Source organism: Aquila chrysaetos, chromosome 13 (genome assembly GCF_900496995.4).
Source record: "Aquila chrysaetos chrysaetos chromosome 13, bAquChr1.4, whole genome shotgun sequence".
NCBI lineage: Eukaryota > Metazoa > Chordata > Aves > Accipitriformes > Accipitridae > Aquila > Aquila chrysaetos.
In genome coordinates, this window is record NC_044016.1 from 16,538,669 (window position 1) to 16,552,978 (window position 14,310).

General features: G+C 37.5%; 1 protein-coding gene across 5 annotated transcripts in view; it reads right to left on the bottom strand.

Moving 5' to 3' along the window:
• Positions 1-14,310, bottom strand: part of SRBD1 (S1 RNA binding domain 1) — a 135,075-nt gene that overhangs the window by 115,939 nt on the left and 4,826 nt on the right. For 3 of the 5 annotated variants that reach the window (XM_030035441.2, XM_030035443.2, XM_030035442.2), the window contains 10 exons: positions 12,853-13,047; positions 11,835-11,862; positions 11,415-11,497; positions 10,850-11,015; positions 9,525-9,887; positions 7,862-8,028; positions 6,016-6,133; positions 5,738-5,876; positions 2,798-2,894; positions 1,342-1,477 (listed from right to left, as the gene is read on the bottom strand). In XM_030035441.2, the coding sequence (XP_029891301.1) occupies positions 1,342-1,477; positions 2,798-2,894; positions 5,738-5,876; positions 6,016-6,133; positions 7,862-8,028; positions 9,525-9,887; positions 10,850-11,015; positions 11,415-11,497; positions 11,835-11,858 (1,293 nt within the window). In that variant the 5' untranslated portion in view covers positions 11,859-11,862; positions 12,853-13,047. The remainder of the gene's footprint in view (positions 1-1,341; positions 1,478-2,797; positions 2,895-5,737; positions 5,877-6,015; positions 6,134-7,861; positions 8,029-9,524; positions 9,888-10,849; positions 11,016-11,414; positions 11,498-11,834; positions 11,863-12,852; positions 13,048-14,310) is intronic. The other 2 variants (XM_030035446.2, XM_041128426.1) reach the window with 2 other exon arrangements.

A 14,310-nucleotide genomic window follows, 5' to 3' on the forward strand; every position in this document is an offset into this window, starting at 1 on the left:
TAAATACTGCAATAGGTATGAACATTTACTAAGAGAACAACTACAGGTACCTCTTTAAACATTTCCAGAAGGCCTGTCCATTCAAATCACTTGTAGTTATTTAGTCTTTCCCCTAACACCATCCATATGGGGGGTGGTGGTGTTAAAATTAGCCCATACATATTATGAAATATTTTTTTGTAATAAATTCAAGACGTGCAAGAAAATCCCTTATTAATTCAAAACATCACACTATTTTAAAATAGAAAGCAGAGAGAAAATGAGAGCATATCATAAAAGGAAAAGCATTCTTCTGTAGAATAAGGCCTTCTTAAAGAAAAAGGACATTTCTGGTCGGAAGTAGCTAACAGTTTTTTGTGTGTTTTTTTTGTTTTGGTTTGGGTTTGGGGGTTTTGTTTGGGGTTTTGTGTGGTTTTTTTTTTTTAAAGCTAGGTAATTGTGACCAAAACAAGAGGCAATTCACTTGGTGATTAGTTATGAATGAACGCAAAGCTCTTGACAGTTACATCGAGTGCATCTCGCTTCAGCCTTTGAACTTCAGTAAGAGGGGCAGCCTAGCTATGAAGTCATCAGCTTCTCATCAGCTAGTAAGTTTGCTTCATTCCTCATTTCTTTTTCTAGTCATATAGGTCTAGGCTCGGGGCTCTGGATAACCAAAGATGCTTCACAGAAGGGAATACTGATGACTTGCAAAACAAACCCATTTTTGGGGTAGTGCATGGGATGTTCCCCCAAGCTGCTTTTGTAGGTCACCTTCAATTTCATTTTTCTGGATCTTTCCCTGATACTTCTCACCAGTTTCACCTGACAGGTTTAGCATCAAATGGCTCAGAGCACTCTGACTCAGTGCTGCAGCAAACATCCAAAAGAAACAAGGAATAAGTTTATCCAAGTTTGCTTCAAATACTTACACTCCAACCAAGCAGCTTCCACTACTATGGCACTACTACCACAGTCTCACCCCTACAGACCATAAATTATCTCTTAGCCTTTATTCCCCTCCTGTTAACACTTGCTATGCACTTGTCACAGGGAGAAGGGAGGGAGGGCGCGACACACTGAAAATAAATCATACCAGTATAGAAATCTCTGATACATAAATCATTATAAATACTTGTTTAATGAAAATTAATTAATAAGCAGTCCTTTGCTCAGTTTCTTAAGACGGAGATTAACAGCTTAGTCCTGCGTTCCAAGAATTTGAAAGTCTCTGTTACCTTTGATAACTGAAAAGCAAACCCAAGTATCTTTAGAATCAGTTTTAAGCAACCAAATTCAAAAGCAAGGCCACCTTCGCTATAGTTAAAATTCTAAGAAAAAAATACAAATTTGTTAGTGTACCTGATGATGCTGAATGTTCTTTATATTACAAGAAAACTCATGGTACAGTTGGAATTTATCGATATCTTTTTCATTTCCACTTTTGGATGACACTTTTGCCAAGGCTGACTGGATACAAATGTACCTTTGCTGACATCTGAATGAAACAAACAAATTAGTAAGGCATTTTAGCATGAAATTTGTAACAAGTCATTAGTGCTTGTATTAAATAAAAATGAAGTTTGGAATGTCCCCAATTACAAGTTATGTTAACTCTGATTACCTGCAGAAGTGTATTACATACCTTAACGCTGACACTGACATAACATATACTGACTGGAACATACCAAGAGAAGAAATTCAAGTAGACCTCAGAAAAAAACTGAAGACAGTCCTTCTCCTGAAAGGAATGGATACTCAAAAGCCACCATCTGCACTTCGGTTTGGTCAGTTATTGGTTCAACTTCACACAACAAATTTTGGGAAGTTGCAAAAAAGTTATAGTAGTTACCTATTTTATACAAATGCAATACCTCTCTTCAATCTATCCAGCCACAGAATTAATTCCTTGCTTTGAGCACTTAATACCCATAAAAGTTTTCATTATTTTTAGGAGTACCAGGGATCCCAGTGGTCAAAAGAATGAAAGCGATAGTCTGGTAGTGACAGCCCATCCTTTAAAAAACAACCCCTTCATTAAAATTATCACATTGCTGTGCTCTAGCCTTTTGATTAAGTTAGCCATTACTCACAATAAACAGCAAACGAGGGTCAACTAAACAGAACTGAGCTGATTCAAACCAACACTGCATGCTCCTAAGGCAACAGGGTTATCAAAGAACAGATGCTCTCTGTCCCCAGTGGTACACAGCAGAAGAAAAAAATAGCAAGCAACTATTACTCTGTCACACCAACCCCCAGACATGACAACCTTGAAGTCATTATGTAATGTAAGAAAACTTAAATTCAGCTAACACAGTCAAAGGATCAGTCACTCCTGCTTCAAAAACAGTCATATTTATTTGCCTTATTGACGACCAATGCCAAAATCAATCATCACTGCACACTAGTTAAACTGACTGGTGTCAAGCAATAAATATTGGAGCAATAGCTTAAGCAGATGCACCTGTGAAAAGTTATAGCTTGAAGGAAATACAAGGAGAGAAAGCTTTCCCTTACAGATCACTAACTGCAAGGGAGATTGGCTCTATATGGTGCAGAGCCACAAAGAATTTTTCAGTCTTTGGGAGTCACAGCATCATGCCATGCTCACAGTGGATCTCTCCTCCACTGATACCCAGATGGACAGAAAGGCTAAAGAATGTACCTCCAGCACAAGTGAAGAAATGGACCTAAATCAATAACGTGGTGACAATGTTTTCACATCATTAAAAAAAGTTAGTTATGTATCTGCACACTAGGAGAGTGAATCTTACCATGTAACCAGGAAAAGCTAGAAAGTAAGAGTCAAACTTACAATTTCCTGATAAAATCCAGTGTATCTTTATCTTTAGCGAAGATGTCAGCTAAAATATGCTGTACTCCAGCCTCTACTTCCCGGATAGTGGAAAGTCCTTAGAGGAAAAAATAGTTAATAATTATAAAAAAGCTAACATGAAAAATTACTTTATACAACTACTAAGAAAATATATAGAAGCTGAAAGAAAATTGATGCAAGTTATCTGACTGATTTGCTGGGGTTTCAGTGAAGAATCCTACTTCACTACAATTTTTTTATTAACTAAGCATCCTTTCCAAAACATCTGAAACCATATTTTTAATGAGCCTAAAGTGACCAGTGCAGTATCATAAGTCAAAATGACATTAAAATGAGGGAAAAATAATAATTTTTTTACTTTGATGCTAACAGATCTTGACATTTATGATGCAAATTAATTATTTACAATAGTAAAATGGGATATTCAAGCATAATTTTTGAGGTTGTAATAAAACAAGTAATTGCAGCAGAAGTCTACATGGTTTGCTACTGTTGTGGAAACTGCCTAACATCTTTACAGGCAATCCTGTCTTTTCTCTGTGCAATAGGTTTGTATTTCCACTGGTTTGTAAAGGGAGTTTGCAGTGACACTTCTGAGATCAGGGTACCCTCATCCTCTCCCACGAACACTGTTCAAACAGTGAAGTTATAAAATGTCTCCATAGACAAAGTATTCTAGAGAGGTGATAACAGAATCACTCAGCTTTCCAATACACAGAACCATCCCTCACTTCAAAAGACCAGAAGAGGTGGCACAGTATTCTCCTTAGCACAGTGGCTGAATTGGACCAGAACCAGAAGGTAATGAAATAAAACTGACATCTTGTATTTTAAATCCATATAGCTAACCTGTTTCTAGCAATGGTCAGTAACAAATGCCTCAGAGCAAAAAGGAATAATCTTAGAGCTGGCAGATGCAGCTTTGCCTCCTTCAACACACATTATTTTTCAGTCTGCTATCTGATGGACTACCAATATCTTGAAAGAGCTTTAACAACACCATTTTAAAAAAACTGCATAGCTCTAAAAACTAATATTTGTATTGAATCCAGACCCCTGCTTCTGATTGGGTTACAGTTACACACTACAAAAAATTAATCTTGCCCTTTAAGAAGGGGAAGCTAAACTTACCTGCCAGAAAGAAAAACAAAAATGTGAGAATGAAAATATGTTATTAAATGCCTGAGCTGATCAGAAGTTGGGGAATTTGGATCCTTACATCTATGAGTTAGTGTTTCTCATGGTAAAAGTAATGTCATGTCAGAATACAAAGCTAAGGGGAATTATAAAACATTCATTACATTGAATATGAATTGAAACACTGAAGTACCCAAAGTGTACATGGCAACACTACTTTAATTCTAGCAGAGAATTTGAATGAGATAGAATAGGCCAAAACCAGTCAGGATTAAAGAAAATCGAAAAGTTCCCATTCAACAAGCAACACTCACATGAGCATTTTACTGTGTCCATTGCAAAAACAGCACATGGTTGTGTAATTAGAGAAATATCGGACCATGCATACAACTAAAAGGAAGAAGAGAGTTTTCTGGTGAGCCTGCTTCCTTAACTTTCAAATATCTGGCTTTGAAACATGAACTGCTGTTTTTATTTCAGTTTATTTTTAGTATAAGTTTAAAACCACTGAGAATTTAAAAGAACTGAATATTAAGATTTGATGAAAACTTTTCTGTATGGCAAATGGTTCATCCCTTTAAAAAAATTCACTCTGATCTCAAGCTGTATATAGGTTGTCAAACTGGCTCCCACGTTGATAAAAGTGACCCAGTTCATAGCTATATGTAATTTCTGATGTGTCTTTCAAATGAAAACCATTATATAAACCTAAGCAATGTTATTTTTAGCACAAAATTGAAAATAGGTGTACTGATTTTCAAAGACTGAAATGTTTATGCTGCAACAAATAGCACTTCCTTCTGAATGCACCCTAAATAATTTATTTGAACTTTCACGGTGAAGATTTTCTTTTGGGTCTTTAGACTCTGCCAGAATAGTCAGATATGTGGTTGCAATATACCGCTGCATGAAGTAATAGCATATGCTAAAATGCAGTAATTAAACAATCAGAATATTTAGTAACTGATTTTCAATGCAAACTTAGGAATATTTTATAAACAAAATTTAAATAAAATACAAGAACAACTGAAGTGGGAAGAGTAAGAGTCAGCCTCACTAAGGAGGTTCAGTACCTTTATGTTAAAATTCAAAGAGTAAGTATTGAGGCAGGGAAGAAGAAAAGTACATATCTATTTTAACACCATACAGAAGGTTGCAGCCATCTTTGTATTTTATTATCAGAGATTGCCCCCTACAGATTTACCCACAACTGCATTCACAAAGAAACACAATTCTGCGGTCTATATGTGACAATCATGTCATTAAAGCTCCTGCTAAAATTTTGGAGATTACATCTCCAACCCCTACTGCCATTCAGTAACAAAAACTCTCCTGCTCACTCCCAATCACCAAGGCCAGTTTTTATTAAGATACGCTTTGATGGGTGACATTTACTTCAGTACAGAGCATAAGCATAAGCCCGTTGTACAATCAGTGTTGAATCTTCAGTAAACAATCCAAGCAAGAGTAGAACCATGGAGAGGTCTCAGGTATGTGGCACAGTCCCCTCTCTCTTGCCAGTGAATACAGATGTCAACTATAACATCTCCAGACTTCTGCCTCTTGTATACCAGAATTATTACCATTTACAATACAGAAAGATAGGAAAGGTTCGTGAGCCATGGCATTAAATATAAACTCTAACCACACGTTGCTAAAAGAACTGTTGAATTTAAAATAGTTGCATAGCTTCCAGCGACATAAGAACAATTGGAGTAATTCCCCTTTTAAAATATTTTCAGACATTTAGGACATTACTGCTCATAGAAGCAGAGCACTTACCTTTGGTATTGGGTCTAATGTAAGAAAAGAGATTGAGTTCCATAGGATTCTGCAGGAGGGAGAGAGCAGCAGGTTCTAATCCCAGCTGCTTGGCCCTCTGGGCTTTGGTGCCTTTACTCCCAGTTTTATAAGGCGCAGACTTAAAACAAACAAAACCCACAATTATTAAAAGGCAAAGAAATATTTCAGTCATGCTATGTACTCTGCATTAGGCGCTATTTAGTTATGCAAGATTACATTTAAACTAAAGATGACCTGAGAAAGACTAGTGTACTGACCACATGGTCTAATTCTTCCAAAGTTCTGCAATTTAATAATGCTGTTAAAAGGCATCCAGATAATTTCCCTTCTTTCTTCAACTTCTGTATCATTGTATGTGTCTTCTTCGCAACAGTACTAAAATGCAAGAGATTGATATTAAGTCACATTTCATGGTGGATTAAAAAGGCTATTGATTGTGACCTTGTTTATTACACTGCTGAAACTCTCTGAAACCCCTGAAGATTGTATCTCATGCTAATCCTCAACAAACCAAGTCTGATAATCCAAAAGAGTTTCTAACTATGTGCTGGTTTTGGCTGGGATAGAGGTAATTTTCTTCATAGTAGCTAGTATGGGGCTATGTTTTGGATTTATGCTGGAAACAGTGTTGATAATACAGGGATGTTTTAGTTACTGCTGAGCAGCGCTTACACAGAGTCAATGTCTTTTCTGCTTCTCACCCCACCCCACCAGCAAGTAGGCTGGGGGTGCACAAGAAGTTGGGAGGGGACACAGCTGGGACAGCTGACCCCAGCTGACCAAAGAGATATTCCAGACCATATGATGTCATGCTCAGCATAGAAAGCTGGGGGGAGAAGAAGGAGGTGGGGGGGATGTTCAGAGTGATGGCATTTGTCTTCCCAAGTAACTGTTACGTGTGACCATTACCTGCTTTCCTGGAGATGGCTGAACACCTGCCTGTTGATGGGAAGTAGTGAATGAATTCCTTGTTTTGCTTTGCTTGTATGTGAGGCTTTTGCTTTACTTATTAAACTGTCTTTACCTCAGCCCATGAGTTTTCTCACTTTTACTCTTCCGATTCTCTCCCCCAACCCATTGCGGGGAGTGAGCGAGCAGCTGCATGGTGCTTAGTTGCCAGCTGGGGTTAAACCATGACTTTCTCCAATTAGTTCAAAACTGTATCAAAGTATCTTGTGGTAGCTTTAAGAAAAATCATTAAACAATACTGATAGTCATTACTGCTATATATATTTTTGCAGGATTACTGGCCTGGAAGCCAATAAAAAGGCCCTAAGTTAAATCCATGTTGATGAGAACTTACAGCTGTAATTCATATCAAGATAGTTTTGCAGCATCAAGTACAGGGTACCAGATTTTAAACTCCTAGACCTTCAATAAGATACCTGTGAGCAACTGCAAGCAGCAAAGGTATTTGTTAGTATTTAAATTACTTGTTCAGACAAGAACTCTCTCAGGCCACCTTCCCTGTTTGGAAAGAACCTCTTGCTAGGGGATAGCGGGGAGTACAAGGAGGAAGCCACCATGTTGACAGAACAGCTGGCAAGTCTGTTCCCTTGGCATCTCAAGAACATATAACCAACCAAAAGCAAGAATGAATGAGAGCAGTCTCATCCACCGCTGCAGCGAGCTCTGCCGATCATTTCTTTGCTGCATTGATCTGGGATAGTTTAGCTTGCCCACCTGGTACACTACAACCTCAAGTAATACCCTTCACTCGAGGCTTTGCTGCTCCAAGCAGGGAGCCAAGGGATTCTTAGCGATTCTTTTTCAAAGGGTGCAGCTTACATCTAATCAGGTTACGTACCTCCAGAACCTTTAAACTACTCTTTTAGTAAGAGTTTTTTTTCTCTGCAGTTTTAGTAAACTGCAGGGAAATTATGATCTTAACTTTTCTTTGGCAATTAATAATGCCAGATTTTTTGTTACTTACAGTAAAAAAAAAAAAAGTATCAAGCAAGTTTACCTCAGTTTTAATCTTTCTTCTTTAGGCATTCCTTTATAATTACAGTGTGTGCAAAGTCCCAAAACAAGGGACACAGAAGCAGCAGCCAGTTGTTATTTACCTCCCCCCCAGATACCGCCCTGCATTAACTTACTTACCGTAGCTCTTCCAATGTTTGCTGCACTTCTCGCATGGCATCAGCCTCCAGATTATTGATGAGCTCTTTTCGATACCGAGCAATAAAAGGAATTGTGTTTTCTTCTTGAAAAAGGCGAATTAAGTTTGCACATACCCATGGTTCAACATTTGTTATTTCTGACAAGGCCTGTCAGAAGCAAAGAAACCCAAACAAACATTCAAGAGAGGTGATAGATTGCTTTAAACAGCCTCTCACTCAATGTTCAAAACCACTCCCAGAATATTATTATGCTGGCCAGCAGTGACTACTGTCCTCCCTAAAACAGGATGCCAGGCTTCGCATGCATCCAGCCACCACACCTAGTACTTCAGAGAGACATGCAGCAACCAATGTTTCCAGAAACTTGTAACCACAGAAGAAAAATACTAGGAGTGCCTCACAGGAACAGAAAAAACCCAAACAATTAAAAAAAAAATAAATCAGAAAGACAACAAACTGTGCATGGCAACTCAGAAAACTTGGAAATATTTTTTTTTTTAAACCAACACTGACATACCTCATAGTTAAACAAAACAAACAAACAAAAACCACAAACCCAGAGCTGATCCAAATCCCACTCCACCAATAACTAGAAACTAGCATGGTATTACCAAAGGTTTCAACAGGAAGCAAGCCTCACAAAGTTAAACGTGATTTTGTACAAAATGGGCTTTCTAAATATAAAGTTACAGTGTATCAATACCGAATGGAGGACAAACTATATAAGTACCATAGCTTAGTAACATTTTAACTATCACAGTTTGTTTGTACTTTGCTAAAGTTATTTCCATAGACTGCTGATTTAAAAGCCTTTCAAAAGTTTTATTCTGAAGCCTAAAAATGTAACAACTCCTGCACAATCATATTCACTGCTTCTAGAGCAGCAATACATAAAGATCAAATTCTCTATCTGCATTTCCAGGAATATTTTAGAAGACTCAGGAACAAAATTTTACACCTTTCTTAAGCAGGCAGTACTAAGGATGATGAATAGAACGTGCACAATCTATTCCCATTCTGTTCATACTAAAATCTTCTGTAACCACACTCAGACTTCCAGAACAGGAGCTATGCTAAAACTGTCTTCACCTGAATGGCTTCAAAGTTAACATCCTACAAAAACAAAGATGATATCTCCCCTGATGTCACTGTTGTTCCAAGAACACAATCTCCTCCTTGATGGTACTGTAAATTGATATACACACTCAAATGAGTCTCTACAATGAAACGACCCACACTAACTAAATCTTAAATTCTGAAACTGTGCACACAGACATCCCAAATCTTTCAGCATCCCGTCTTGCAGGAGTTTCAGTTGACTATATCCACAAAAAAAACCCCCATGTGCTGATACAGAAGAAATGTGCAAACTGTTACAGGCAAGCTTTGTACTAAGGACTGCCTAAGTCACAGATACTGGAATAATGTTAAAGTTTGAAGTTTTAACAGCTACCAACCAACATCTATATTTATATACATATTATGACAATTTAAGCAGAGGTTAAATGACTACTTAACAGCACAAAGACTCTCTGGCACTCCAACTGATGCCAAGAGGACTGAAATTGTATGTTAAGATTCTAAGTGCTAATTATGTAGGAAATGGTTTCATTGATACCTTAGAAAAGGAAAAGATCTCCTACCTGTACAATATCCCAGTTCATTCCAAATTCTTCTTTTACTTTGTTGCCTCCCAGATTTTTAACTGGCTTTCCTTCAGGACATGTAGTTGACTTAATCTTTTTAAAAGGTGGTTCATCAAATGCAAAATCCTCCTCAGATTTCTCATGTTTCACTTGATTTCCCACTAAAGGAATGCTTGTTGAGGGTTTTTCATCACTCTCTAAACTCTTTACATTCTTCACTTGGAATGAATTGATTTCCATTTTTTTAGGCACTTCTGGCTTTTGATTTAAAGTTTTTCGTTTAGTGCCTGTATCTTCTTCCTTAGGTTTCTGAAGCTGCATTCTATCACCTTCTGCAGGAGCAATAATCAAGGATACATCCTGCCAAAAAGGCATTGAAACCATATTAAGTATTGACTGTTACGAACTGGTTCAACATTTCAGTTAAAACCTAGGAAGACTTGATACTAGACATGATTTTCCCAAGTAACGTCTCTGTCTGGTAGGGAAATGCCAAGCCAGAAATCAAGTAACCTGAAATGTATCTTGCATGGAGGAGAAGACACAAAATACCCAGCAGAACTGTGATTTAAAAGATAAAAAATTAAATTATCCTGGTAAGATGTTAACTGGGCTTTACTTCAGAAGACACTGACCTATAATCCTTGCCTCTACCCACCTCAACAAAACAGGGAACAGCAGGGCAGGGAAGCACTCTTCTAATGAGGTGTTAGGTGCAGCATGGGAACTGGAACTGAGATTTGGTCTGCTAAGATATTGTTTAATCTTGGATAAGCCACGCCTTCTTTCCTGAATCTCCCCAGAACTCATCTTCAGAAGGCAGGACTGCCTTCTGTCACGACCTGACCTCAGATGTTAATCTTTGACAGAAGTGCATCTTCTATTCATCATAATAAAACTGTGATCCTTACTGGGTCAAACAGCTATGCAAGGAAACATAAGTACAGGCCTTCTTTTTGTTGTGGTACCCAGCTATTGAAAATGTAAAAGACAAAGGTGCAACACAGAAACCAAAGGTATTAGAGTGATTAGTTTTCATTACAGAAAGAACAGAGGTATTTATTTTTGCTGTTGAAAGAGATCTCCAGGGAAAACCATGTCCCATTATCACTGGCCAAAATTTTATAGTAGAGCCCTTAGGTCTGGGACACTTAAATATGTAAGAAAGCCACGTTTATGAAATACACTGAATATTCACAGTAACAGTGGAATCAGATGAGCTAATCAGACTCAGGCAATTGAGCTAACCTGAGTTGGAAAAATTCTGCTCATGTTCCTTGCCAACCACAGTAATTATATGACTCTTGCTTACAGATACTCACCATTTCCTCTTTTACTGCTATCTTCTTGACCTTTTTCATGGCCACAGCCAACCGTGGAGAAGCAACTTTTTTAGTTTTTGCCTCATTTTTCTTTGGCAACCGAGGTCTCTTGGCGATTTTGCTTTTTGGCTCCCACTCCTCCTCTTCCTCCTCTGATTCAGAGCTCCTGAAAAACAAACGAGTAAACAATATTGCTTATGAGAAGAATTAAAAAAATACATAAGCAAGCCAGTCTGAGTGTTCTCTGACATGAAAGGAAGCAAACAGGAAAAATGAAAATAAAGGTAGGCAGACTCAACAAATATAGGTCTTTTATGCTGTTGCAGAGCTAATGGCTGGAACAATTTACCAAGCTTTCCTGAAGCTGGTCACTGGGATGTGTACACACCTGATTCTGTTTGGACAACTGGCAATTCAGTTTCACCCTATCTTCACTGTAAGCATGAAGAGCATAGGTAATTTGTGTTTTATAATTGAATAGAAGTTTTGTTGATTAAAAATTTTAATGCACCTCATGCTTAGCATAAACCTTTGAAAAAAACCCTAAGGAAAAAAGTAATCTTACGAATTAAGAAGTGAAGGTAGTTCATCATCTTCTGATGTAAGGGCTTTGGCTTCAGATTTCACCCTCCTTGGTAGAGATGACATCTGAAACAGAGGCGAGAAGAGAGGAATAGAACTTTTGGTTGAAGTTGTATTCTCTTATTCAGCCCTTTAACTCACTGTCAAGTGTGCCCTCATAATGTCTTCACCAACCACAAAAGTTTCCTCTATAGCAAATTCAGATTTCTTAGTATCCAAGAATTTAGGCCACAGCAGCACACACTCAACAACCAACCTTTTCAACTGAGCAAACAGACAAACCAGCACTATAACCTCTCAAATTATTTTTCTCTTCAAATTGAGGTAATTATTCAGCTTGCACGTAAAGCTATCTCAGCAAAAAGAGTACTGGTTCTCAGACTTATTATTGGGTGTCACTTACATACTCTGCCAGTCTTTCCTCCATCAACCTAAGAAGCAGAGAAAATAAAATTAAGATCTAGTAAAGTGAGCTCGCATATGGTTTTATGTGAACAGGACTACCAGAAAATTTTCCATTTTGATCTAGAATTTCACCTTTAAAGACTATCCATTGCTTGTATGCATAAAAACAATGATTTTTGAAAGAGCTGCTTGTTAGTATACAGATAGTGTATAAAACAATTACCAAAGGCAAAAAGGGTAGGCACTGACTTTCTCCTGACCCAAGATTCATATGTACAATAGCTGCATTTCAGTTAATCAGTTATAGAATTTTTGGCAATGGTTGGGCCCATGAAATTCAATAATCATATTTTACAATTTTAGTTAGAGAGTTTTAGGTACCCTCAAAATTTTACCTGCCAGAAAATTGGAATTAAAACAAACAAACAAACAAAAAAACCCAAACCAAAACCATAAGGCATTTCTATAACTATAATATTAACAAATATATTTTACCTATATCTGGTAGAATTTCATCATTCTTGACATTCTATTCTCCAGCTCTAGTACCCAGAAAATTTTTTTGCACCTTGACCTTTGATCCAGCCTTACTACTGCGATGCGAGCCTTAAAGTCCCATGTTTGCACATACAAACTGGATAAGCATTTTGCAAAGTGTCATTTAACTCAAGGGCAAAATGCTCTTTAATCCAACTTCATTCTATCCTCTGTTCAAACACTAGAAGTATAACATTGTTATAAATGGATTTCAGCAACTTTTCCTTGCAAAGCAGTACCAGAATTTAACTGACCATTTTCAGCATCGCAGTGGAAGGAGGACTATTGAGGGTCACATCAAATAGCACTACCTATTAGCTTGCTTGTAAAACACCTTCTTGTAGCAATTGTCATGGTCAGTAATACGTCAGCATTTCTCTGCTCTTCCACTGACTGAAAACCCATTATGTGACTGGTTAGAATACACGTCTGCCACAGGAAAACAGAAATCTCCACAGAACACAAAGAATATTACTCACCTTATTAGCTTCCCAGTTGACTTTCCACTGTCAGTTCTGGGACACCTGCAACTTCAACCAGCCACTCTGCTTCTCTGTTTTCCTTTGCTCTTTATAGCTGAAGAGTCATTATCATCATCCTAAATTAATTATATATTTATTCCCATTACCTCAGAGGCATGAAAATAATGTTTCCACTTTATATTGTACTTTAATCTGTGATCGGGAGAAACAAGAAACATTATTCATGTTTGCAACAGCAAGGTTTCCAGAATTAGCTAACACCCGAGCCAGATGGATCTCTGATCCATTTTTTGCAGGGACTGGACACTTTTCATATGGTTAGGTCTCACAGTTCTCTTTTCAAACTAGGTGTTTAGCTTGCAATATCATTATCAGTCATGCTTCTTCAGCTAATCCAAGTAGGTGGGTATTTAGTATTCCAGTTCCAGGCAATTTTGGAAGCCAGTGATCAGTTTTTAAACACTCTAACCAGTTTCTCCATAGTTACCCACTGAATCATAGCAAGGAAGAAGGAAAAAGCCAACATGCATGTTCTCTCACCTGAGGTCAGCATTCACTCTACACCCTTACATAACACCACCTTCTAAACTTCCCTGCCAGTTTTAGCCACTCGGCATATGACCATGATAGTTTTGGGGCTTACCCAAAAGCCCAGGTAAAAGGAAAGCCTCATCTGGAAGGTTTTTTTCCTGCTACTATTTACCCTCTCACCTCAAGTGGCCAAGGGGCAGAGTCTCAAAATATCTCAACATCTGTACTGTTTATAAAGTTAATTGTACTTCCTGCCATCCAACACTGGTGACTGATTTAACTCTTCTCATCAGCATAAGAATAGGAGGTGAGCTCACTGGTTTATGAAACCAGGCATTTTCCATATTCTTCATGAACAGACTAGTATTTGCTCCTACATCCTTAAGTCCTAGTCTACTTGCCTTCATACAATGCACTGGAAGAAGCAGAATTACCATATATCAAATACAAAAGTGGCATGGGAAAGCATGACATGGAATAGAAAGTGATATGTAATAAGGCTAAGTCTTTAAGGTACACTTCACTTTTTTTTTCTTTTGATTTCTTGGATTTTCCACTTTAAAAAGTAATTAGAACATCTTTTAAGTGTTTGTTGCAGTCCTTCAGAAAGCTGGATAAGTATCAAACATGTTTGACCCAGAAGATCAAAGAAGGTTTAATTTAATTATTAAATTTAAATAATTAAATATTTAAAATTCCATTATTAATCTGCTAAATTTTCTTGAGAAGAGTGGTAACTTTGTCCTAAAGGCTTTCATACCTGCACTTAAAAGTTAATTTGAACTAAGGTAATATGTGAATTTAAAGCACAACACTTATTTCAGGATAACTCTCCATGAACAGACAAGCCATGGTCAGAAGCCAAAATGGAGTTCTACAGCTCAAAATAAAAGCCCAATACCAAAGAGCATCTGTGAGATGAAT